This window comes from Dendrobates tinctorius, unplaced genomic scaffold, assembly GCF_039654945.1.
Source record: "Dendrobates tinctorius isolate UK_male_01 unplaced genomic scaffold, ASM3965494v1 ptg000086l, whole genome shotgun sequence".
In the NCBI taxonomy this organism is placed as follows: domain Eukaryota; kingdom Metazoa; phylum Chordata; class Amphibia; order Anura; family Dendrobatidae; genus Dendrobates; species Dendrobates tinctorius.
In genome coordinates, this window is record NW_027361754.1 from 59,790,633 (window position 1) to 59,816,205 (window position 25,573).

At 45.8% G+C, this 25,573-nt stretch overlaps 1 protein-coding gene across 2 annotated transcripts in view; it reads right to left on the reverse strand.

Annotated features, from left to right (window-relative positions):
* Positions 1–25,573, reverse strand: part of LOC141097935 (uncharacterized) — a 151,256-nt gene that overhangs the window by 84,903 nt on the left and 40,780 nt on the right. For both annotated transcript variants that reach the window (XM_073585463.1, XM_073585462.1), the window contains exons 5-6: positions 21,003–21,153; positions 20,049–20,131 (exon numbers count right to left, since the gene is read on the reverse strand). In XM_073585463.1, coding sequence (XP_073441564.1) covers positions 20,049–20,131; positions 21,003–21,153 — 234 coding nt within the window. The remainder of the gene's footprint in view (positions 1–20,048; positions 20,132–21,002; positions 21,154–25,573) is intronic.

Genomic DNA, 25,573 nt, shown 5'->3' on the forward strand with positions numbered 1-25,573 from the left:
CACCAGCAGCAAATGTCGAGGTGCCATCGCAAGGGCAAAGCAGTCATGGAATCACAATGTTATTGCTACGAAAGACTGAATCTAGGCCATCAGCAACACCACCAACACCATCACCATCACCAACCCTCTCTCAGTCCGCCATGTCCACCGCTAGTTCCATCATATGCAGCTCTCAAGTCCAGCTCACCCTACCAGAGACTCTGAGTAGGACAAGAAAGTACTCATCCTCTCAAACTCGTACACTGGCTTTGAACGCCCACATTGCCAAACTAATCTCATTAGAGATGATGCCCTACCGGTTGGTTGAAAGCAAAGCTTTCTGCGAGCTCATGGCCTACGCAGTACCACGCTATGACCTACCCAGTCGGCACTTCTTTTCGCGAAAAGCCATCCCAGCCCTCCACGTGCATGTGAAAGACCGCATTGTCCATGCACTCAAGCAATCAGTGAGTGGAAAGGTGCACCTCACAACAGATGCATGGTCCAATAGGCATGGCCAGGGCCGTTACGTGTCCATAACTGCGCACTGGGTTAATGTGGTGGATGCAGGGTCCACTGGGGACAGCGGCAGTGGGACAGTGCTGCCTAGCCCATGGTATAGAAAACAGTTGGCTGTAGGCGTTCGACCCTCCTCCTCCTCCTCCAGAAGCGAAAGCTCGTACACAGAGCGCAGTCGCACGGGCACTCCATCCGCAGTTGCCAGTGTTGCGCACGAGGTGTCCTACTATCGAACAGCGAGTGGTAAGCGTCAGCAGGCTGTGTTGAAGACGATGTGTTTGGGCGACAACAGACACACTACGGAGGTACTGGCCGACTACTTGCAGCGACAAACTAAATCATGGCTGGGCAGTCTATATCTTGAGGCAGGCAAGGTAGTTAGTGATAACGGCCGGAATTTTGTGGCAGCCATAGCCCTTTCAAAACTCAGACACATACCTTGCCTGGCTCACACCTTGAAACTGGTGGTGCAGTGCTTCCTCAATAATTATCCGGAGTTAACACCCCTGCTCCATAAGGTGCAAAGACTGTGCTCGCACATCCGCCGGTCGCCCATACACTCCAGTCGTATGCAGAAGCTGCAGCGATTGCTCCACCTTCCCAAGCACCGCCTAATTATCGACGTTGCAACAAGGTGGAACTCCACCCTGCACATGGTTCAGAGGCTGTGCGTACAGAGGCAGGCTGTAATTCATTTGTGGGAGGATACACGGGCAGGCAGTTTGCAGGCAGACATGGAGTTGTCTGGTGTGCAGTGGTCGAAGCTGAAAGACCTCTGTAAAGTCCTTCAGTGTTTTGAGGAATGCACACGGCTGGTAAGCGCAGACGACGCCATCATAAGCATCCCACTTATGCGTCTGCTCATGCAAACTTTGACGCACATTAAGGAGCAGGCGACTGCAGCCGAGGAGGAAGAGGAGGAGGGAAGCCTTGATGACAGTCAGCCATTGTCTGCTCAGGGAAGTCTCGTGGACGAGGTGGAGGAAGAAGAGGAAGAGGAGGAGGAGGATGATGGGGATGATTATTTTGGGGAGGAGGATGCTTCTCAGGGGGCAAGAAAAAATGTTGGCGTGGCAAGGTCAGGTACAGGGTTTGTGCGTGACTGGAGGGATGTGGATTTGCCAGAAAGTGCTCCTCCACCCAGCACTCGCAGTGCATCATTGACACCTGGAACATTGGCCCACATGTCTGATTATGCCTTGCAGATCCTAAAAAGGGACCCCCGCATTGCCAAAATGACGAACGATGACGACTACTGGTTGGCCAGCATCCTGGATCCACGCTATAAAGGTAAATTCCAAAACATCATGCCACAGGAGAACCTAGAGCTAATATTGGCTAAAAAGCAACTCTGGTAAACCGTTTGTTTGAGGCATTCCCAGCACACAGCGGCAGTGATGTTTTTCCAACGAGCCGTAGGGGGCAACATGGAAGAGGTGTTCGTGGTGAACACAGCCGAAGTGGCGTTGGACACAGGGGTTTCATGACCATGTTGTCGACTGATATTTCAAGTACCACTCACACGACTGGTAATACTGCATCGATCGAAAGTGACAGGAGACAGCAGTTGTCAACTATGGTAACAAACTACTTCTCCTCCCATATTGATGTTCTCTCTCATCGGTCATTCCCCTTTGACTATTGGGCCAGTAAACTTGACACCTGGCCTGAATTGGCACAATATGCCTTACAGCAGCTCGCTTGCCCTGCTGCTAGTGTGTTATCTGAACGAGTCTTCAGTGCTGCTGGATCAATCCTGACAGAAAAAAGGACCCGTCTGTCGACCCAAAATGTTGATGATCTAACCTTCATTAAAATGAACCATGCATGGGTTTCAAAGGATTTTGTCCCACCCTCCCCTGCTGACACATAGGTTGCCAGAAAAATGGCTTGCTTTTGTCCTCCTCTTCCGCGGACTTCTTCAATTACTCCATTTGCAGCTGCTTAATGTCCAACATATGCCAATTTTTCCACCTCCCTAACTGGGCTGCCTCCCCCCACAAGGCCGGGGTCACCACCTGGCGCACGCACCCGTGCAAGTGCCGTTGCCCTTGACAGGTGGGTGGGCACACTCTTTGGCAACGGCACTGGCACAAGGTCCCTCATAGTAGAATCAAGTGTCTCTGACAGTGAGGGAGCACAACTGCCCTCAGACACACCGGCGTACTATGAGGGGCCCTGTGCCAGTGCCGTGGCCAACGAGTGGGCCCCCTTGCTTGCTCAGGATCACAGCACTTGCAAAGTTGAAATACTTACCTTTCCCTGCTCCACCGCCGTGACGTCTTCCGCGTTTCCTGACAGTGGCATTCTGGTCAGAGAGCGCGATGACATCACGTCTGTACGCCCTCTGCCTAAACAGTCCAAGTGCAGTGAGATGGAAGATGGGGACGATGAGGAGTCCAGACTAGTACAGGGATTCCCTATTGAAGAGACTTATTTAATTGTTTTCAATGTTGGGACAGCTATTTTTGGGGAGCACTATACTCTGGAGAATGATATATGAGGCCCACCATACACTGGAGCATTCCAAAGGTGGACATCAGACACTGGAGCAGCATTTACAGGGCCTAATATGCACTGGAGCATTAGAAATGGGGCCCATTATATATATATGGATCATTATTTGGGCCCATAACACAGTGGAGCTTCATCCATGGGGACCAACATATACTGTAGCATTATGTGGAGCTCATCATATATTGTTTCAAACATTATATGGGACCAATGATTCTGTATGGAGACATATGTGGGCCTCATTACTCTGTATAGCGCACTATGCGGTGGCCATAATACTGTATAGAGTAATATACTGTCCGTTTTTGGAGCTATTGGAGAATTTAAAATGGATATCAGTCATGAGATGTAAGAAGTGAAGTATTTTTCATTGTACTATACCGCTATTTCTCTGCCGTATCAGAGGATCATGAATTGTGGCATGTGTTAAAGGAGCCCATTGACACTCTTTGGCCCTGGGCCCACGAAAATCTAGAGCCAGCCCTACCCCCCACATCTTTATCCAAATAACCCCCAGTTTTCAATGCCTAACTATTATTATAAAGTAAATTAAGGTAGACAAGCTTAAGTAATAAGAATTGATGTCTTTGGCATTAAAATGGGCACTGTAGGTGTGTTTCCTGTCCTCCACTCCCTGCTGACCTTGGTTCCCCATTGACTTGCATTGGGTTTCGTGTTTCAGTCGGCCTATGACTTTTCACAATAATTGGCCGATTTCGTTCGACCCGACTTTTGAGATAGTCAGGTTTCATGAAACCCGACTCGACCCGAAAAAAGGCAAAGTCGCTCATCTCTAGTCCTTACATATGGAGGTGATAAGGGGGGCAGTGATTTACTTTTTTTATTTTGATCACTGTGAGACTTTATCACAGTGATCAAAATAAATGAATGAATCTGCAGCGTTGCAGATTCGAGCGGGCGCACTGCGCATGCGCCCGCCATTTTCCAAGATGGCAGCGCCCATCATCGGAGACGGCGGGACCCCGGGATGGCCAGAGGGAAGTCAGAGGCACCGTGGAGGGTGAGGGGGAGGATTGGAAGGCGGGGGGAGCGGAGGGAAGGGGAAGGGTGGGCAGATTATGACGGCGGGTGTCGATCGGTGCCGTCAGTCGGTGATGGCAGCCGATCGGCGCCACCAGTCGGTTGGGGGGGCTGATCGGTTTCTCCAGCCATGGCAGATGCTATTGCAGCATCTGCCATGGCTGAATTGTAATATTTCACCAAATTTCATTGGTGAAATATTACAATCGCTCTGATTGGCTGTTTCACTTTTGACAGCCAATCAGAGCGATCGTAGGCACGTGGGGGCTAAGCCACGCCCCCTGGGGTTAACTTTGAAGGGTCCTCTGTGTGCGGGTGACCCCGGTCACCCGACCCGCAGGGGGATTTTAAAGTCATGACGCCACATAGGCGTCACTGGTCATAATGGCACCGGTTTTCATGACGCCTATGTGGCGTCATTGGTCAGGAAGGGGTTAATGTTGATGATTATGGCTTACAGCCAATGACAACCCAAAAGTCATTATCTCAGTAAATTAGAAGAATTAACAAAAACACCTGCAAAGGCTTCCTAAGTGTTTAAAAAGGTCCCTTAGACTGTTTCAGTAGGCTCCACAATCATGGGGAAGATTGCTGACTTGACAGATGTCCAGAAGGCAGTCATTGACACATTCCACAAGGAGGGTAAGCCACAAAATGTCATTGCTGAAGAAGCTGGCTGTTCACAGAGTGCTGTATCCAAGCATATTAATGGAAAGTTGAGTGGAAGGAAAGAAGTGTGGTAGAAAAAGGTGCACAAGCAACCGTGATAAACGCAGCCTTGAATGGTTTGTTAAGAAAAGGACATTCAAAAATTTGTGGGGATTCACAAGGAGTGGACTGCTGCTGGAGTCATTGCTTCAAGAGCCACCACACACAGACGTATCCAGGACATGGGCTACAAGTGTCACATTCCTTGTGTCAAGCAACTTATGACCAACAGACAACGCCAGAAGCGTCTTACCTGGGCCAAGGAGAAAAAGAACTGGACTGTTGCTCAGTGATCCAAGGTGCTGTTTTCAGATGAAAGTAAATTTTGGATTTCATTTGGAAATCAGGGTCCCAGAGTCTGGAGGAAGAGTGGAGAGTAGAGTTGAGCGAAACGGGTCGAAAAAATTCAAAAGTCGCCGACTTTTGGCAAAGTCGGGTTTCATGAAACGAAACCCGACCCTAGGATGAGGTCGGCCACGAGGTCGGCGACTTACGCGCCAAAGTCGCGTTTCAAAAGTTTGTTTTGCGCTCTTTTTCAGCCAATCAGGATCCACGGACACTGTGGGCAACGTGATGACCTAGGCACGGGTCACCACCATCTTTCAGAAGGGCATGCAAGTGATTGGCTTGCTTTGGTGGGCGTCACAGAGGGTATAAAAGGGCGTGCACGCCGACCGCCATCTTACTTCTGCCGATCTTAGTATAGGGAGAGGTTGCTGCTGATTCTGTAGGGAGAGCGTTAGGCAGGGAAGACAAAAAAACTGCTTCTGCTGCTAGCGATTTGGCCTGCACAACACACAAGTCACTGTGTGTGCAGTGCAAGGGGAGGCTATATTGTGGTGTATCAGTGGTGTTGGTTGTTGGGCTGCCTTTTAAGGCTTCCTGACACGCTGGCATTGCTGTTTACCCACTGCTCCGCAAACTGCTTTTTTAAAAGCAATCCAATCTCCCTTATCCTCTAGTCACTTTTGTCACAGCTGTGCCATCGAGCGTGTCACATAGCGCTCAGATATCAGTGGGCCTCACACAATCCACAAGTGTCCAGTGTCCAAAAGTGTACGCAGAGATTCAAAATCTCCATTAACCTCTCGTCACTTTAGTCACAGGCAGCTGTGCCATCAAGCGTGTCACATAGCGCTCAGATATCAGTGGGCCTCACACAATCCACAAGTGTCCAGTGTCCAAAAGTGTACGCAGAGATTCAAAATCTCCATTATCCTCTCGTCACTTTGGTCACAGGCAGCTGTGCCATCGAGCGTGTCACATAGCGCTCAGATATCAGTGGGCCTCACACAATCCACAAGTGTCCAGTGTCCAAAAGTGTACGCAGAGATTCAAAATCTCCATTATCCTCTCGTCACTTTGGTCACAGGCAGCTGTGCCATCGAGCGTGTCACATAGCGCTCATATATCAGTGGGCCTCACACAATCCACAAGTGTCCAGTGTCCAAAAGTGTACGCAGAGATTCAAAATCTCCATTATCCTCTCGTCACTTTGGTCACAGGCAGCTGTGCCATCGAGCGTGTCACATAGCGCTCAGATATCAGTGGGCCTCACACAATCCACAAGTGTCCAGTATCCAAAAGTGTACGCAGAGATTCAAAATCTCCATTATCCTCTCGTCACTTTGGTCACAGGCAGCTGTGCCATCGAGCGTGTCACATAGCGCTCAGATATCAGTGGGCCTCACACAATCCACAAGTGCCCAGTGTCCAAAAGTGTACGCAGAGATTCAAAATCTCCATTATCCTCTCGTCACTTTGGTCACAGGCAGCTGTGCCATCGAGCGTGTCACATAGCGCTCAGATATCAGTGGGCCTCACACAATCCACAAGTGTCCAGTGTCCAAAAGTGTACGCAGAGATTCAAAATCTCCATTATCCTCTCGTCACTTTGGTCACAGGCAGCTGTGCCATCGAGCGTGTCACATAGCGCTCAGATATCAGTGGGCCTCACACAATCCAAAAGTGTCCAGTGTCCAAAAGTGTACGCAGAGATTCAAAATCTCCATTATCCTCTCGTCACTATGGTCACAGGCAGCTGTGCCATCGAGCGTGTCACATAGTGCTCAGATATCAGTGGGCCTCACACAATCCAAAAGTGTCCACTGTCCACAAGTGTGTGCAGAAATTCTAAATCTCCCCTGTCCTATAGACACCTTGTACCTTGTTTTACATTACTATATAGTTTGTTGGATTTTGTCTACATTTCTACCAAAAATGAGGAAGGCTGGTGGAAGAGGCCGTGGAATTGGGCGGGGGTTGGCAGCTGGTAATGATGGTGTTGGTGGTGGATCTGATGGTAGTGGCAAGAGCAAAATAGGACCGAATGCAGGAGGTGCTGACCCTGCGTCATCGTCTGGCTACATAAGGCCTCGAACGCTTAGTTTTCTAGGAGTTGGCAAACCGCTTTTAAAGGCAGAGCATCAGGAAAAAGTTTTGTCTTACATTGCTGACTCAGCCTCCAGCTCTATCGCCTCCTCTTCTTCAGTTGTAAAAAGTAAAAGCACTGAGTCGTCATTGGAGGCTCATGTTCATGAACCACACCTTTCCTTGTGTCCTTCACCCCAACCAAGATTGAAGGATGACGCAGGCCATACTACTGATTACTCCATGGAGCTGTTTTCACATACCATGCCTGGATTATCAAGTCAAATGGTGAATTACCCAGGCCAAGATGAATCTGACATGGAGTGCACTGATGCACAGCCGCTGATGGATGATTCTGCTGGTACATTCACTCAGAGCACTACATTGTCCTCGCAGTGTACAGAGCCAGATTTTGACCCTGATGAGACTCAGGTGCACCTTCCCGCACACTATACCACCATACACGGTGACACAGAGAAAGGTGCACATGACATAGAAGAGGAGGTGATGGATGACCCAGTTGTTGACCCAGATTGGCATCCATTGGGGGAAGAGGGCGCTGCTTCCAATAGCTCAGATGAGGAGCATCCACAGCAGACATCGACATCGCAACAGCTGTTATCTGGCAGGCCCGGAGCACTCCAAAGACAGGTTCCAAACATCAAAAGAGTTGCTGGACAGCTTGTCCAGAGGGTCAAAAGATCACAGCGTGCTAGGCCGCAAAATGTCTGCCAAAGTAGGAAGAGTGCAGTGTGGCACTTTTTTGAACAAAATCCTCATGATCAGGCCAAGGTTATCTGTAAGAAGTGCGCAAAGACCTTTAGCCGAGGGAAAAATCTGAAAAATTTGAATACCAGTTGCATGCTTAGACATTTAACCAGCATGCACTTGCAAGCGTGGACACAACACCAAACCTCAAGTGCCACATGTGCAACTGATCACAACGAAGGTAGTCAGCAACGCTACATTGTTTCCCCCACTGTAAGCCCACCGGTTAGCACAGCAGCAAATGTTGAGGTGTCGTTGCAAGGCCACAGCAGTCAGGGAATCCCACTGTTATATCAACGAAAGACTGATTCTAGGCCATCAGAAAGAACACCAACTCCATCACCATCATCAACCCTCTCTCAGTCCGCCCTGTCCACCGCTACTTCCACCATATGCAGCTCTCAAGTCCAGCTCACCCTCCCAGACACTATGAGTAGGTCAAGAAAGTACTCAGTCTCTCATCCGCGTACACTGGGTTTGAACGCCCACATTGCCAAACTAATCTCGTTTGAGATGATGCCCTTTCGGTTGGTGGAAAGCACAGCTTTCCGCGAACTCATGGCCTATGCAGTACCACGCTATGACCTACCCAGTCGCCACTTCTTCTCTCGCAAAGCCATCCCAGCCCTCCACCATCATGTGAAAGACCGCATTGTCCATGCACTCAAGCAGTCAGTGAGCGGAAAGGTGCACCTCACAACTGATGCATGGTCCAGTAGGCATGGCCAGGGCCGTTACGTGTCCATCACTGCGCACTGGGTTAATGTGGTGGATGCAGGGTCCACAGGGGACAGCGGTGGTGGGACAGTGCTGCCTAGCCCACGGTATAGGAAACAGTTGGCTGTAGGCGTTCGACCCTCCTCCTCCTCCTCCTCCTCCTCCTCCAGAAGCGAAAGCTCGTCCACAGAGCGCAGTCGTACGAGCACTCCATCTGCAGCTGCCACTGTTGCACACGATGTGTCCCCCTATCGAGCAGCTAGTGGAAAGCGTCAGCAGGCTGTGTTGCAGATGATGTGTTTGGGCGACAGACACACCGCCGAGGTGCTGGCCGAGTACTTGAAGCGACAAACTGAGTCATGGCTGGGCAGTGTACATCTTGAGGCAGGCAAGGTAGTTAGTGATAACGGCCGTAATTTTGTGGCAGCCATAGCCCTTTCAAAACTCAGCCACATACCTTGCTTGGCTCACACCTTGAACCTGGTGGTGCAGTGCTTCCTCAAAAATTATCCGGAGTTAACAGCCCTGCTCCAGAAGGTGCGAAGACTGTGCGCGCACATCCGCCGGTCGCCTGTACACTCCGTTCATATGCAGAAGCTGCAGCGATTGCTCCACCTTCCCAACCACCGCCTCATTATCGACATTGCAACAAGGTGGAACTCCACCCTGCACATGGTGGAGCGGCTGTGCGAGCAGAGGCAGGCCATAATGCATTTGTGGGAGGATACACGGCCAGGCACTTTCAGAGCAGACATGGAGTTGACAGGCGTGCAGTGGTCGAAGCTGAAAGACCTTTGTAAAGTCCTTCAGTGTTTTGAGGAATGCACACGGCTGGTAAGCGCAGACGACGCCATCCTAAGCATGAGCATCCCACTTATGCGTCTGCTCATGCAAACTTTGACGCACCTTAAGGAGCAGGCGTCTGCAGCCAATGTTGATGAGGAGGAGGGAATCCTTGATGACATTCAGCCATTGTCTGCTCAGGGACCTCTCCTGGACGAGGTGGAGGAAGAAGAGGAGGAGGAGGAGGAGGATGATGGGGATGATTACTTAGGGGAGGAGGATGCATCTCGTGGGGCAAGTGAAAATGTTGGCGTGGCAAGGTCTGGTACAGGGTTTGTGCGTGACTGGAGGGATGTGGATTTGCCAGAAAGTGCTCCTCCACCCAGCACTCGCAGTGCATCATTGACACCGGGAACATTGGCCCACATGTCAGATTATGCCTTGCGGATCCTAAAAAGGGACCCCCGCATTGCCAAAATGATGAACGATGACGACTACTGGTTGGCCAGTATCCTGGATCCACGCTATAAAGGCAAATTACAAAACATCATGCCACAGGAGAACCTTGACCTAATATTGGCTAATAAACAAGCAACTCTGGTAAATCGGTTGCTTGAGGCATTCCCAGCACACAGCAGCGGTGATGGTTCTCACACGAGCCGTACGGGCCGGGGGCAGCTTGGCAGAGGTGTTCGTGGTGCACACAGCAGAAGTGGCGTTGGAGACAGGGGTTTCATGACAATGTTGTGGACTGATTTTTCAAATACCGCTCACACAACTGGTAATACTGCATCGATGGAAAGTGACAGGAGACAGCAGTTGTCAACTATGGTTACAAACTACTTTTCCTCCCATATCGTTGTTCTCCCACACAGGTTATTCCCCTTTGACTATTGGGCCGCTAAACTGGACACCTGGCCTGAATTGGCCCAATATGCCTTACAGGAGCTCGCTTGCCCAGCTGCAAGTGTGCTATCGGAAAGAGTCTTCAGTGCAGCTGGATCAATCCTGACAGAAAAAAGGACCCGTCTGTCAACCCAAAATGTGGATGATCTAACCTTCATTAACATGAACCACGCATGGGTTTCCAAGGATTTTGTCCCACCTTCCCCTGATGACACATAGGGTGACAGAAAAATGGCTTGCTTTGGTCCACCTCTTCCTGGTACTTCACCTATTTCGCCTTTTGCATCAGCTGAATGTCCAACATCAACATATGCCACTTTCTAAAACTCCCTAACTGTGCTGCCTCCCCCCCCATGGCCGGGGTAACCACCTAGCGCACGACACCGTGCGAGTGCCGTTGCCCTGGACAGGTGGGTAGGCCGACTCTTGGGCGCGGGCACTGGCACAGGGTCCCTCATAGTGCAATCAAGTGTCTCTGACGGTGGTGGTGCACACCCGCCGTCAGACACACCGCTGTACTATGAGGGGCCCAGTGCCAGTACCGATGCCCACGAGTGGGCCCCCCTTGCTTGGGCAGGGCCCCAGCATTTGCAATCTTTACCTCTCCCTGCTCCTCCGCTGTGTAATCTGGGCCGTCAAATCCATACTGTGCCTGACACCGTCTGAGCCTGCCTCCTGAGACATATATTTTGAATGTGTACGCTATCCATACATGTTATCCAGGGATACGGTACCCTTTCTAACCTTTGTGCAATCACGTGCAATCCATACTGGGCCTAACACCGTCTGAGCCTGCCTCATGCTGTATAGACATATATTTTGAATGTGTACTCTATCCATACATGTTATCCGGGGATACGGTACCCTTTCTAACCTTTGTGAAATCACGTGCAATCCATACTGGGCCTAACACCGTCTGAGCCTGCCTCATGCTGTATAGACATATATTTTGAATGTGTACGCTATCCATACATGTTATCCGGGGATACGGTACCCTTTCTAACCTTTGTGCAATCACGTGCAATCCATACTGGGCCTAACACCGTCTGAGCCTGCCTCATGCTGTATAGACATATATTTTGAATGTGTACGCTATCCATACATGTTATCCGGGGATACGGTACCCTTTCTAACCTTTGTGCAATGACATGCAATCCATACTGGGCCTAACACCGTCTGAGCCTGCCTCATGCTGTATAGACGTATATTTTGAATGTGTACGCTATCCATACATGTTATCCAGGGATACGGTACCCTTTCTAACCTTTGTGCAATCACGTGCAATCCATACTGGGCCTAACACCGTCTGAGCCTGCCTCATGCTGTATAGACATATATTTTGAATGTGTACGCTATCCATACATGTTATCCAGGGATACGGTACCCTTTCTAAATTTTGGGCAATGACGTGCAATCCATACTGGGCCTAACACCGTCTGAGCCTGCCTCATGCTGTATAGACATATATTTTGAATGTGTACGCTATCCATACATGTTATCCGGGGATACGGTACCCTTTCTAACCTTTGTGCAATCACGTGCAATCCATACTGGGCCTAACACCGTCTGAGCCTGCCTCATGCTGTATAGACATATATTTTGAATGTGTACGCTATCCATACATGTTATCCGGGGATACGGTACCCTTTCTAACCTTTGTGCAATCACGTGCAATCCATACTGGGCCTAACACCGTCTGAGCCTGCCTCATGCTGTATAGACATATATTTTGAATGTGTACGCTATCCATACATGTTATCCAGGGATACGGTACCCTTTCTAACCTTTGTGCAATCACGTGCAATCCATACTGGGCCTAACACCGTCTGAGCCTGCCTCATGCTGTATAGACATATATTTTGAATGTGTACGCTATCCATACATGTTATCCGGGGATACGGTACCCTTTCTAACCTTTGTGCAATCACGTGCAATCCATACTGGGCCTAACACCGTCTGAGCCTGCCTCATGCTGTATAGACATATATTTTGAATGTGTACGCTATCCATACATGTTATCCGGGGATACGGTACCCTTTCTAACCTTTGTGCAATGACGTGCAATCCATACTGGGCCTAACACCGTCTGAGCCTGCCTCATGCTGTATAGACATATATTTTGAATGTGTACGCTATCCATACATGTTATCCAGGGATACGGTACCCTTTCTAACCTTTGTGCAATGACGTGCAATCCATACTGGGCCTAACACCGTCTGAGCCTGCCTCATGCTGTATAGACATATATTTTGAATGTGTACGCTATCCATACATGTTATCCGGGGATACGGTACCCTTTCTAACCTTTGTGCAATCACGTGCAATCCATACTGGGCCTAACACCGTCTGAGCCTGCCTCCTGAGACATATATTTTGAATGTGTACGCTATCCATACATGTTATCCAGGGATACGGTACCCTTTCTAACCTTTGTGCAATCACGTGCAATCCATACTGGGCGTGAGAACGGCTGGCGAGCTGTTAAGCAAGCTACAGCACCTGTCCAGACAAGTACAGGGATTCCCTAGCAAGGAGACTTATTTGATTGTTTTCAATGTTGGGACAGCAATTTTTGGGGAGCACTATACTCTGGAGAATGATAGATGGGGCCCACCATACACTGGAACATTCCAAAGGTGGACATCAGACACTGGAGCAGCATTTACAGGGCCCATTATACACTAGAGCATTAGAAATGGGGCCCATTATGTTTGGAGCATTATTTGGGCCCATAAGACAGTGGAGCTTCATCCATGGGGACCAACATATACTGTAGCATTATGTGGAGCTCATCATATACTGTTTCAAACATTATATGGGACCAATGATTCTGTATGGAGAAATAGATGGGCCTCGTCATGAGATGTAAAAAGTGAGGTATTTTTCATTGTACTATACCGCTATTTATCTGCCGTATCGGAGCATGATGAGTTGTGGTATGTGTTAAAGGGGCGCTCTTTCGCCCAGGGCACATGAAAACCTGCAGCCAGCCCTCCCCCCCCCCACAACTTTAGCCAAATAACCCCCATTTTTCAGTGCGTAACTTATATTATGAAGTTAATTAAGGTTGACAAGCTTAAGTAAGAAGAATTGATGCTTTTGGCATTCAAATGGGCACTGTAGGTGTGTTTCCTGTCCTCCTCTCACTGCCGACTTTTATTCCCCATTGACTTACATTTGGTTTCGTGTTTCGGGACGACCCCGACTTTTCCCTATAATCGGACGATCTTGCTCGACCCGACTTTTGGAAAAGTCGGGTTTCACGAAACGAAACGCGACCCTAAAAAACCAAAAGTCGCTCAACTCTAGTGGAGAGGCCACAATCCAAGCTGCTTGAGGTCTAGTGTCAAGTTTCCACAATCAGTGATGGTTTGGGGAGCCATGTCATCTGATGGTGTAGGTCCACTGTGTTTTATCAAGACCAAAGTCAGCGCAGCCATCTACCAGGAAATTTTAGAGCACTTCATGCTTCCCTCTGCTGACAAGCTTATTGGAGATGGATATTTCATTCTCCAGCAGGACTTGGCACCTGTCCCCACTGCCAAAAGTACCAATACCTGGTTTAGAAACAACAGTATCACTGTGCTTGATTGGCCAGAAAACTCACCTGACCTTAACCCCATAGAGAATCTGTGGGTATTGTCAAGAAGAAGATGAGACACCAGACCCAACAATGCAGACGAGCTGAAGGCTGCTATCAAAGCAACCTGGGCTTCCATAACCCCTCAGCAGTACCACAGGCTGATCGCCTCCATGCCACGCCGCATTGATGCAGTAATTCATGCAAAAGGAGCCCTGACCAAGTATTGAGTGCATTTACTGAATATACATTTCAGTAGGCCAATATTTCAGATTTTAAAATAATTTTTCAAGCTGGTGTTATAAAGTATTCTAATTTAATGAGATAATGGCTTTTGGGTTTTCACTGGCTGTAAGCCATAATCATCAACATTAACAGAAACAAACACTTGAAATAGATCACTCTGTTTGTAATGACTCTAATATATGAGTGTCACTTTTTGTGTTGAAGAACTGAATATTCTAATTTAGTGCTCTTTACTCATCCACCCCAGGTCCGGTACTGTGTCTCCACTGGAACATCAGTGTCTGTTGCCTGAAGGCGCATCCACAGTGCTGACGCCAAGCAGTGAGCTCAGCAGCTTGTGCTATCTGAGCTCACTAATTGGCTGCAACACTATCGACGTGACCAATGCTGCGAACAACAAAAGACGCAGATATCACCAGCAGAGACTCAGCGACGGACCCAGGAAGGGTTAGTAAAGCGCATTTGTTTTCTTTTTTTTTTTTTTTTTATAATAATAATAAATACTAACATCATTCACTTCACATCAAACTGCTACTTAAAGGAGAAAAAAATAAAGGAAGAAGGAAAATGTCATTATAAATAAATTCCTAAATATTTTTAATTAGCAAATTACATTTGTTTTATCTCAGAGGGTGATCACTATAGTATTAAAATAACCGTCGTCTTGCTACACTGATAGAAAAAAATGAGATATGGCCGCTGGCATCATCACAATAGAGGTCGTCAGGTGGATAAAGGTCTCCTGTACCTTTAAGAATTCAGTAGCTCTAGGATTTAACTTCCATAATGTGCTCTATATTAGAGAGGTAAGGAAGAAGTGACATCTGCCAGTTGTGTCAATCACAGGTTACAATGGATTGGAAATAACTTGTAAAAGCTTTTATATTATAAAGTGTGAGTAATCTCCGAACAATCAAAGGGGGGATGAATAGTTAAACAATGGGAGGAAGGATTAGTAACAGATTGTTACACAGTTGCAGCCTGGATTTTGCTATTGCAGACTTCTCATTTTCAGTAACCGCCCTTTTCCGATGATGTAACCATTCACTTAAATTGGAGTACAACTGTCCTGGTGGGATGGAGGTGCCTTGCAAAGATGGTCGTATAATTTGGTTACAATGCTGATAGAAAGAGTACATATATGCAGATTTATTTTTAATGTGGATTATTAAGCAGATTCGCTTAAAAATCCACAGCAAAGTACTCAAGTATTTAGGTAAGTGCACACAGCGTTTCCATAGGAATTTTTGGAGAGAAAACCATCTACAAATCCTCCTCAAAAAGTTATAGTTCCCATTCCAAAAAATACATCATATCCACATACCCTTTAAGGATTTGAGGGTTTTTTTTAATTTGGATTTTGACATGGATCCACTTCCAAATCTACATAAAAAAAATTCAGTACGAACCTCCCCTTACCAGACAATGAATATTGAAGAGGCACATACAGTGGTGGCTCATACACATTCACGCCAATCGCTCATTCATTATGGCAGGTTTCACACATACGACTCGTCAGCAAGTTTTCGAGAGCCACCTGCTTTCCTAGCAATGGCAACATGTAATAACAGATTTAAAAGAATTATTTATTAGGGAACTCAATAAAGATACCCGCACAAGCAAAAAAGTCATGTCTCACTCTGGAGGACCCACCAACACCCATGAATTATGCAGATAGCTCATTAAAGGGGTCTTCCACCTGCAGTACTGAAGCATGAAGGGTGAGTACTATTATGTTTGTTATTCTATATGCCTGCAAGTGTTGCTTAAAGTGGAAAACCCCTTTAATTTCAGTAATACTTCCTTTTTCCTGCGGGGGCACTGCTCGGAAATTTGATAGGTTTCCTCATTAGATAACAGTTGATTTCTGTGGTTCCAAGGAGTCGCACAATCTGGGATCAGCCTTAGTGCAGGGACTAGGCTATTAAAAATTTACAGGTCAAAGTCTCCCATGTCTGAAAGATTGCTAGAAGGTCAGCTGTATGTGCAATGGGCATGATTGATGGCGTAAATTGTGAGTTATCATGTGCAGGTGGTGTCTGCATTGCGGGAGATAGATGAAATCCATTTAAAAGCCTTGCAGCACTGTAAATAATGCATCCCCCATAATAAGTATGTGAGAAGGGAATAAAAACAGTACAAGATCAATACTAATACATATGTAGCAGCGCACAGCCGGACAAACACACTACGGATACAATTCAGGCTGCACTATGGGAGGATTCAGATAAAGGCAATGCAGCCCTATGTCTGAATTTGAGCTTCACAAGTGACATAAGGAGCATGTACCTTTCCAAATTTAATAGAAATTATAAAATGGGAAAAGATTGGAGTCCAAACTGTAGAAGGAATCAAGTATTGCTAAACTAAGAATATATTCAGCATTTTATTGCAGCCACCACTAAAGGGAGCTCACTGCATACTCATTATCTATAGATCCCAACAGTAAAACAGTATGCAGAAAGCTCCCTCTAGTGGCGGCTGCAGTCATCTAGATCTTTATCATTGACCTCGATCTTTAAGGGGGGATTTGGAGCTTTGTGTCAAAAACATGAAAATCCGGCTGCTATAAAACAATTATTTGTGCAGAATTTAAAGCAACAGAGAATTAAAATGTTGAACATTCCCTTTAAGGAAGAGAATAGGGAACATGAGATTTCTATATGGCCTTTCCTCTCTGCTACATTAGCGTTCCAGGAATCTGAGGAATCGGCTCCCACCACAAGAATGCAAACATTACTCGCAGCTTCAGCCGAGGCAGCGGAAATCTGGACTTTACGAACAGATTTGTGTAAATATAACACTCGGTGGAGATTTTTTCTTTTAAGATCATTTCATACGCCACTTTAGTCTCTAGTGGACCCCTCTAGTGGTCACTTCCAAAAATAACTCTCTACCAGTTAGTGGGATCGTGAGACCATTCCATAATAAGGAATCTTTCGTTGTTTCCTTTAATGGGACACCAGTCGCAGAAGATGCATAAAATATATCCCAGCAATTCCTCTGATAATCTCCATTTTTTTCTTTGATCTTTTTTTTCTCATTTTGCAATTAGAGCGGAGAGACATATGAAGGAGTCTTCTGTAGGTGTCCCAGGAGACACCTACAGGAGACTTCATCCTCCGCCTCCTCATAATCCTGTGTCTAATTCCAAACCCTTCTATTCACATTATGAAAAAAGTTATCCCACCTAGCCACAGGATAAGTAATGCAAATATTACTGCTTGGACCCCCACGATCACTAGAAGGGGGTCCTGTGTCACTCATATGAATGGAGAGGTAGCGGGACCACCAGTCACATAGATGATGAATTATACGTTACTGTGCATGCACGTGGAGCATGCATGCATGCATGCTCCCACGTGGACACGCTGCCCCTCTCGCAATGATTGGTGATAAATGTTGTTCGAGGGGTAACCCTTTTAACCTGATAACAACGAGGTGTTGTAGGTTTACGCCACCTGGTCCTGGGCTTTAAATGGGGTTTTCCAGTGTAGACAGCAGAAACCAGTAATCTCAGAGATTGGCTGCAGCGGTGATGCGAGTTGTCAAGTGATGTCTCTTTTCCCCCGCCAGGAAGAAATGCAGAGTGACAGCAGTGGTCGAGTAAGTGAGAATCTATTTTAGGTCAGGAATGGTCACATTTTATAATATAAGGTATAGTAGAGGAGAAACCCGTTTAAGCCCCTTTATGTGACCCATCTCAGCTAATCAGCCAAGAGGGATGCAGTACTTTACATCTCCTAAAAGAGTCATCACTCCGACTTTTTTTTTTTAATTTCACCATCTGTGAGCTTTCAGTAATGTATATACTGTGTGTGCATTAAACTATTTTCCAGTCTCCGTCTTCTGCCGTTTCCAGCGCTGCTCCGCTCTCCTGCATCATGTGACGGCAGCTTTGTTTTTCCAGCTCGCAGAGCCGACCGTTGCTTCCTCTCTTAATATAAGCCTATGAGAGCTTTGTCCTGAGTCTCATAGACTTACATAGAGAAAGTGGCTTTCGACCCATACAAAAATGACGTGTGAGTAACAACGCAGGACACATGGCAGAGGAGAGGCCCGGAGCAGCGCTGGAAACTGCAGGAGACAGCGATGGGATCAGTATTTTTAATGAGCAGACTGAACATTTAATAAGGATAACGAATGGATATCGAAATTAAAAAAAAAATGATGGATGTATATTACAGAATACTCATTTTAAGAATTGTCATCCCTGATCCCGTGATGTTGTCATGCCAGATGCCTTCACCTGCCAAACACAGCCTTCAATGAAGGATCGGCAATAACTCCAGGTCTCCGTGAAGATGAAAATGTCAAATTATTATGCAAATATCCTTCCTGCGTTCTAATTAAGTAACAGAAACCTCCCGACCGCCGCCGCGCCGACCCGGTGCCAGCTTTTCATTTACCTAAATGGCTCCCAGACAATCAATAACCACATTGTAGAATGGAGAATCGATTCGCTCCTTCCATTTCATCACCACGTGGAAGGTAAGTTGTTATCAGAACACAAACGACAAGTTATAAAACACTTAATAAGACAAATGTAATTTCATAAAAGAGCAGGTGACAATTAGAGGTGCCCCTTGCTCAGGCCGGGCACAGGCGCTCTTGCTACAGTGCAATCAATTAGCCACTGTGTTATCATGGTTGGCGTATAGATTGTTACAGATTCCTTTCGGAAGGACCAGTCTCTTCTCCTGACATCTTTGTCTTCACTTGTACACCCCATAGAAAAAAAAAATCTTAGAAGCCATCATTGTACCATCCCTCTCGAACTATTCCTCTTGCCAAGTACTTGTGTTGCTGTACAATCACACCCTGCTCGCACTGATCGACAAGGGGTATGCTAAAGCCCAGTTTTTAACTTATTTTTACATTTCCCAGAGGGACAGTGGGAAATCCAAAGTTTTTACTAAGAGACACTGCAAAGGCCAATAAGGTGTGAGCAGTGGGGTTCGACTGTTCTTGGGACCCCGATCCAGCAACCACATCAGTAGTGCTGGCCACCAAACCAGAGTCCTGAAAACTTCCTCCTGCCTGAAGCCTCCTCTGATTACCAGGCCCGGTGAAACTACTGACATGGCCGATGGACCATGGTCCTGAATCTTTTTGCTCAACTGTTAAGCTGTCATAAATCATTCTCACGAGATTTATTTTTCAGAATCACAGGGTGAAAACCAATACGGATGCAACCTAAAGCTCCAAAAGAGAGATGATGGCTGTCTTAAAGGGTTATTCCAGTCTGAAAGGGAATCTGTCAGCAGGTTTTTGTAATTTAATCTGAGAGCCGAATAATGTAGGGGCAGACACACTGATTCTAGCAATGTATCACTTACTGGGCTGTGTGTTATAGTATTCAATATAATTAGTGTTTTATCAGCAGGAGAGTATCACTACAGGACTAGATGTCTCGTGCCTCTGAATCCTTCTGCTTGGTGTAGGGGTGCACCAAGCACCTGTGCTTGGTTTCAACAGTCATTCTGTGCTGTCATCTATCATTTAAGATCATAGGAAGATGGGAGAAGAGTCTGACTCAGGTTATACTTAGGGGTTAATGCTATGTAATGCACCCCCCAAACAGATCTGGTTCTGCTGCATCCTCACACCAGTGGTTACAGATCATATAGAACAAAAAACTAAAATAATCAATCATTTGGGAGTAGAAAACGCCTCTGATAAGTGGAGCACAGCTCTTCTTTCCCCATGACTGCAAACTGCATGAAAGTATTAGTCGCCAAGTTATTTCAGAAAGATCTGAGCAAAGTGTTAAAACTTAGCGGTTCATCTCTTCGGTGACCCTTATGCACTTTGAATGAAGGTCCCTACAATTTTAAATTAGGAAGCAGAGGTCACCCTATGTTTCCTAGATACAGCACCATATATTAATGCTTCTGCTCCTCGTGGGCGGGGTTACCTGTGCACCGAGCAGCTGCGTGTGGACATCCTGATGAGCCCTTCTTAGTAACTTGCTCTCCTCCCGCAGTTTTGATATAGTATCTGCAAATAAATACAAATATGGGAATAATGAGACCAATCACTCAAGCCTGGCACAGGGAAGAAAAAAAACAAACAAATGATTGCCAGGAATCTGTCTTCTCTGCAAAATTAACTTCTGGAGCAGAGGAACCTTTCATTGCCCCAGCTGCTTCAGAACATCATAACAGTAAAGGTCATCAATTAAAACGTGTGTAAACGATGAGCGCTGCAATTTTCTATCACAACCAATCAGGTTGATGCTTTCAGTGCCAAATATTAAAGCTGTTGTCTGATTGGTTGTGATTTCCCATAGTCATAATAAATCTACTTCAAGTACTTGGAAGTATGAAGTTGAAGCTTGACAATTCTGATTTTCTTTTCTCAAAGAGGTTCTGCAGCAGTTGTGTGGCATGTTATAAGGTGTAGTACACCAACTGTAAGCTCTTAATATTATCAGCAAGTGATTATATACCAGTAATCATTTATATAAATACACATAAAGTAATGTGCAAAAGTTTTAGGCCAGCGTTGAAAAAAATAGAAGTATAAAAAATGTATTTGCTATCCATTCACAAAATGCAAAGTGAATGAACAAAAGAGAAATCTAAATCAATCAATATTTGGTGTGAGCGCAATTATGCCAGAGGGCTGACAATGAATAATTTTTAGTAGTATGTTGAAACTTGAGATCTTTAACTGAAACAGAAACATAAGTGTAGGAGGCATTAAACTGGGTGAGGAACAGACAAAACACAAAGGTTGTGGAAGACGGCGTCATGTCACAGGTCATACTCAATGGCTGAGTGAGCACAAGAAAAGGACACCCAATATAATCACTAGATACATGTACAGGTCAGGCAGATTCCCTGCAGTCACAGAGGCTCACCCTCACCTTGCAGCCCAGCAATCTCGTTCTCCTTCTCCCTCTGCAGTTTGGTCAGCTGCTGATTTTGCAGCTCCATGGTTTTGCGATGCTCCAGCTTAAGATTACTTTGCTCCACCTGTAAGTCGGACAGCTGCTTCTTTATCTCTTCATTCTGATTCTAGTAGAAAAAAATAAAATAATAAATACATGGCTAAAAAGATACTTGCTCAGTGGCGCCCTCTATTTTACAGGTATATCTGCACTTGTTTGAATGCCTGGACAGATATGAACTGTTCGGGCACAGAATGATTGATAATGAGCTTGACCTATCCTGTGCATGTTGTCAGCAGCACATCCCCGCTTTTACATGGGCAGACATGCTGCCGACAACGATGATTAAATGGCCAATCAGCCGATGAACAAGCGATCTGCTTATTTGCGGGTCATAGCGGCATGTTGAAGGGGGCCAATGTCAATATCAGATTCTGTACCCCCCATTTCCAAACTAGTCATACATTTCCAAGAAGGATAAGAAAGGAACAACATGAGACATAATTGTAAAAAAAAGAATACAAAAGAAAGGCAATAAAACGGAGCCAACAGAAGCTGGAAGCAGACAGTGGCACCAGAAAAGTTCTAACTTGCTAGATATATTTAGAATATAATATAGAAGATATATAAAAGAAAAGTTACAAAAATTTCCCAAGAACTAAAAAAAAAAAAAAGAAGAAGCTACGCACATGGAAAAAATGTCCAAACACTTTCAGAAAGGGCGCACTATACTCCCCATAATAAAACAACAACCAAAAAACCACACATTCCACATTCTCACAAGACTGGCGGATATTGTTCGGAAAATGAATCTTTACAAGAACGCGAGACAGAGATGTGCCCACTAGAAGGGAAACATCACATCCACAAATACATCAGTCTGTGCCGGGCTCTGCTTTTAATAACATGCTTTTTTTGCTGCAGCAATGGTCTATTATGGGCCCCGGCCGCTACTTTTGAATCCTTTATCATACTGAAAATTACAATGGACATAGTGGTTACTTGGACGCGAAAGGGAAAAAAAAATTGCTGGCATTTTAAAAAAAAAAATAAAAAAAATGGAAAGGTAATAGAAAGATCAGACAATTAGAGACTGAAAATAAAAGCTGACATTTCCTTCTGATTTAACATGACAAGTTATTTAAAAGCTCCGCTGTGAGGAGGGGGGTACAAGACTAGAGGTCTCGCCTAGAGCGAGCACTGTCGGCAGAGAAATCTCGGACAGCCAGCGTTGTCAATCACCAGTGACTTGTGGAAATTGGAAAAAAACAGTAATGCTTAGTCATTTTGGAACATTCTCCACTTTTGCCCAGTTATAAGACACTAATTTGGGGAAAAAAAAAACTTAATTCTGCATCCATTCAAATTTGGTGCTCTGACTGCTGAGAAAATCTATTAAGAAATGATTTAACACAGAATTTTGATTTAGTTATCATTATATGGTCTTTACTAAAGGGATTTTATGTCTCTCAGGATCCTCGGGGGCGTGTCTTTAGGCTGCTCTGCTTATTTACCCTGTGAGACACACTCTCTGAATACAGACAATAATTAGTACTGAATGAAAAGAGCCATAGCTGAGGAACCGTATTTAGGATTTCAAAAGTGAAAAAACGGAATACTCAGGGGAGCAGTTGGAATTAAATACAAGAAAGAACTGGCCACTTTTGACCTTATGACTAAAGACCTGATCTGCTACTATTTTATTCCCACTGCTCTCTTTTTTATTTATTTTCTTATTTGTCTTAAGGTTTCAGAGATAAGGGTTTTTTATTCATTTTGTGCTAAATCTTATAAGTTTTTTTTATGAAGGGGGCATGCCTCACAGGGACAGGGTAATCAGGCAGAGCAGCCTGAAGACATGCCCAAGAGGATCCTGTGACAATACATAGGTAAATGCCATAAACATTAGCACTAAATAAAAAAGCTCATTTTTCTGGAACCGTGTGAAGGATTAAAACAAACAAACAAAGAAAAAAAACAGAATAAAACAGAATAAAACAAGAACAAAATATACATTGTACAGTGTCAACCCGCTGAATCCATAGTCTATGGATTTTTAATTAGGGTTGGTTGAAGCTTTAAATTAATTAAAATCTTCATTAATAAAGAATCTGAAGAAGTGCAGTGTTCTCTATAAACCTTTTATGTTCTGCCTGTGTATAAAGACATAACAGTAAGCAAGAAACGTGCCTGCACACAGCAGATAACCATGGAGGGTCATTTTGTCAACCTTTCTAAATTTCTTCCTTTAATCCTTCTGCATGGTGAAATTATAGGGTCTAATTAGCTTGAAAAAATAGGTCTGGTCATATTTCTAAAAGAGTGCCCCTTGTTCTTAGGATATAACTGGTATTGCAACTTTCATTTTCCGTGGATAATGGGGCTGAGCTGCAATACTGGCCATAATGCAGCCTATGTTATTCATGGCGCTGTTAATTGGAGGAAAAAAGGCCTTTTACCTTATAATGACACTGGAAAACCACTTTAAAAGGGAACGAATAATTAGCTTCATACCCAAACCACGGGCAGCATGAATCGGATCCTGGCTGTGTGATTGCAGAGAGAAATATTTCAGCGAAAACATAGTTTAATAATCCGACTGAGAACCACTGCCAGAGATGAGACTAGTCTGTCCAAGGCCGGCTTTTCCCAGAGCCTCTCCAGGTGATTGAAAGGTCTCTACCATGTGTATACCTGTCAATCAAGTTAAGTGGGGCAGGGAGAAGCTCGCCGAGTGCCGCACTGGACTAGTTAGGACTTTCCCTATAGTCCCCAGGTCAAATCTTTAAACTAGGTTTTCTCTGAAACACCAGAAGCCACATACAATCTACAATAGTGCAGCTGGGTCTGATTCATGCTGCCCGTAGTCCGGTCAAGAATCTAATGACTAATAACTCAGAAATGTTGACTTTATTAAAGCGTGGACTTCATAGAACTGTAAATACTCAATATCATGACTCTGTTGTTGGGTGTCCTGGGACCAGGGGCTCCTTCCTTTCCCTAATGCTAGGGACACCCTAGCTCGCCCTGTTCCCCAGATTACTTCTAACGGTGAAGACACAGGGGCCACGTACCTTGCCTTAACGCCTGAATCCGGCCTCAGTCTGCACCCTTCCCCCACCCAGGGAAGAGGGGAGTAGTAGTGTGCCATAGTACCCCAACCAGACTAACAAGGTAATACAAACAGGGATAATGAAAAATACGAAACATACAAATATACTAGCACAGACAACAAAGGAATTCACCGGGGGCGTGGAGGATGGGGTTAAACCAAAGTAGGAGAAGAAAGGGAATTATCACTGTGAGGGACGACAGAGAGGTCTCTCCACTCCTGAAATATGCCTCCACCCTTGAGATTCCACAGGATCACTGTTTTCCTTTAATTAAACTCCAGGAACAAACCCTTTAAAGCTCTGTGACTAGCAATTAGCACAAGGGTGTGGGCTCTAGTGCAGCTACAGCCAAACTGGAATCCTTTGTCTAGCTCAAGCACCACAGGTCACAGCAAGGCTCTGAGGTATTGAATCTGGAAAATGACCTATAACAACAGAATGCAATATCTCTGAGCCTAGCCGAGCACGTTATCAGACTCTGCATTCCTTCCCCTTGAGTCCTTAACATCCAGCCACCCCTAGTACTCTGCGTTATGGAGTTAAGAAGCAAAGCTACGAGGAATTACATACGGTAGGCATATTTGGTCTTCCTGTGCAGATAAAATCCAGCAGAATCCAGTGGCACCTCTGCCATTCCATTCAGAGCTTCGGGCGGAAAGTTATGAAACTCCACGGTTCTCGACAGAAAACCATACTCTCAGATATGGGAGGAGAGAGGCTGCACAAGCCCAGGGGTGGGCACAGAGTACGGGAGGGAGCAGCCTAGGAGATAAGAGGCAGCTCCTTATTTTGAGCTTAGTTTTCTACTGGCAGGAGGATCCGTTACCAGACGCGGCCAGGAAAGCCCGTAACTAAGATTTGGACCTGTGATCCATCAGCGCCTCCCTGTGGTCACATGCTACATAACACGGTAATTGTAACCTATCTATACCCTACCCTTGTACTACACTCTTGACTGTATACCGGGTTGGTTTCTGACCTGATATGAGCCTGCTGTCGGACGGGGCTTATTTCGAACAAGTAACTGGTGGTAGCATACCGTACTGTTTTAGTGAGGAAATCTGGCAGTGACGGCCAGAAAGTTTATGTATATATCCCCAGCCTGGACTGGTGATATATATCCCCCCTCACTGGGGCACCTGTTATGGTTGAGTCACCGTAGGAGGCAAAAACAGAAATGCTAGCTAAGTCCAGAAAACCAGAGAGGTTGGCAGCTATCGGATTGCAGACCCCTGATCCTATCCACAACAACTAACAGTAGCCGTGGGGGGTTCCTACGATGCCCTAGACCCCTCGATCACAGCCGGAGAATTAAATAGGCCTAAAGAAAGAAAGGGGAAATCTAAACTGCCCCAGAGCAGACCCCAAAGAAATAGGCAGCCCCCAACATATAATGACGGTGAAGCAAGATGAAAACACTAACACAGACAGAAA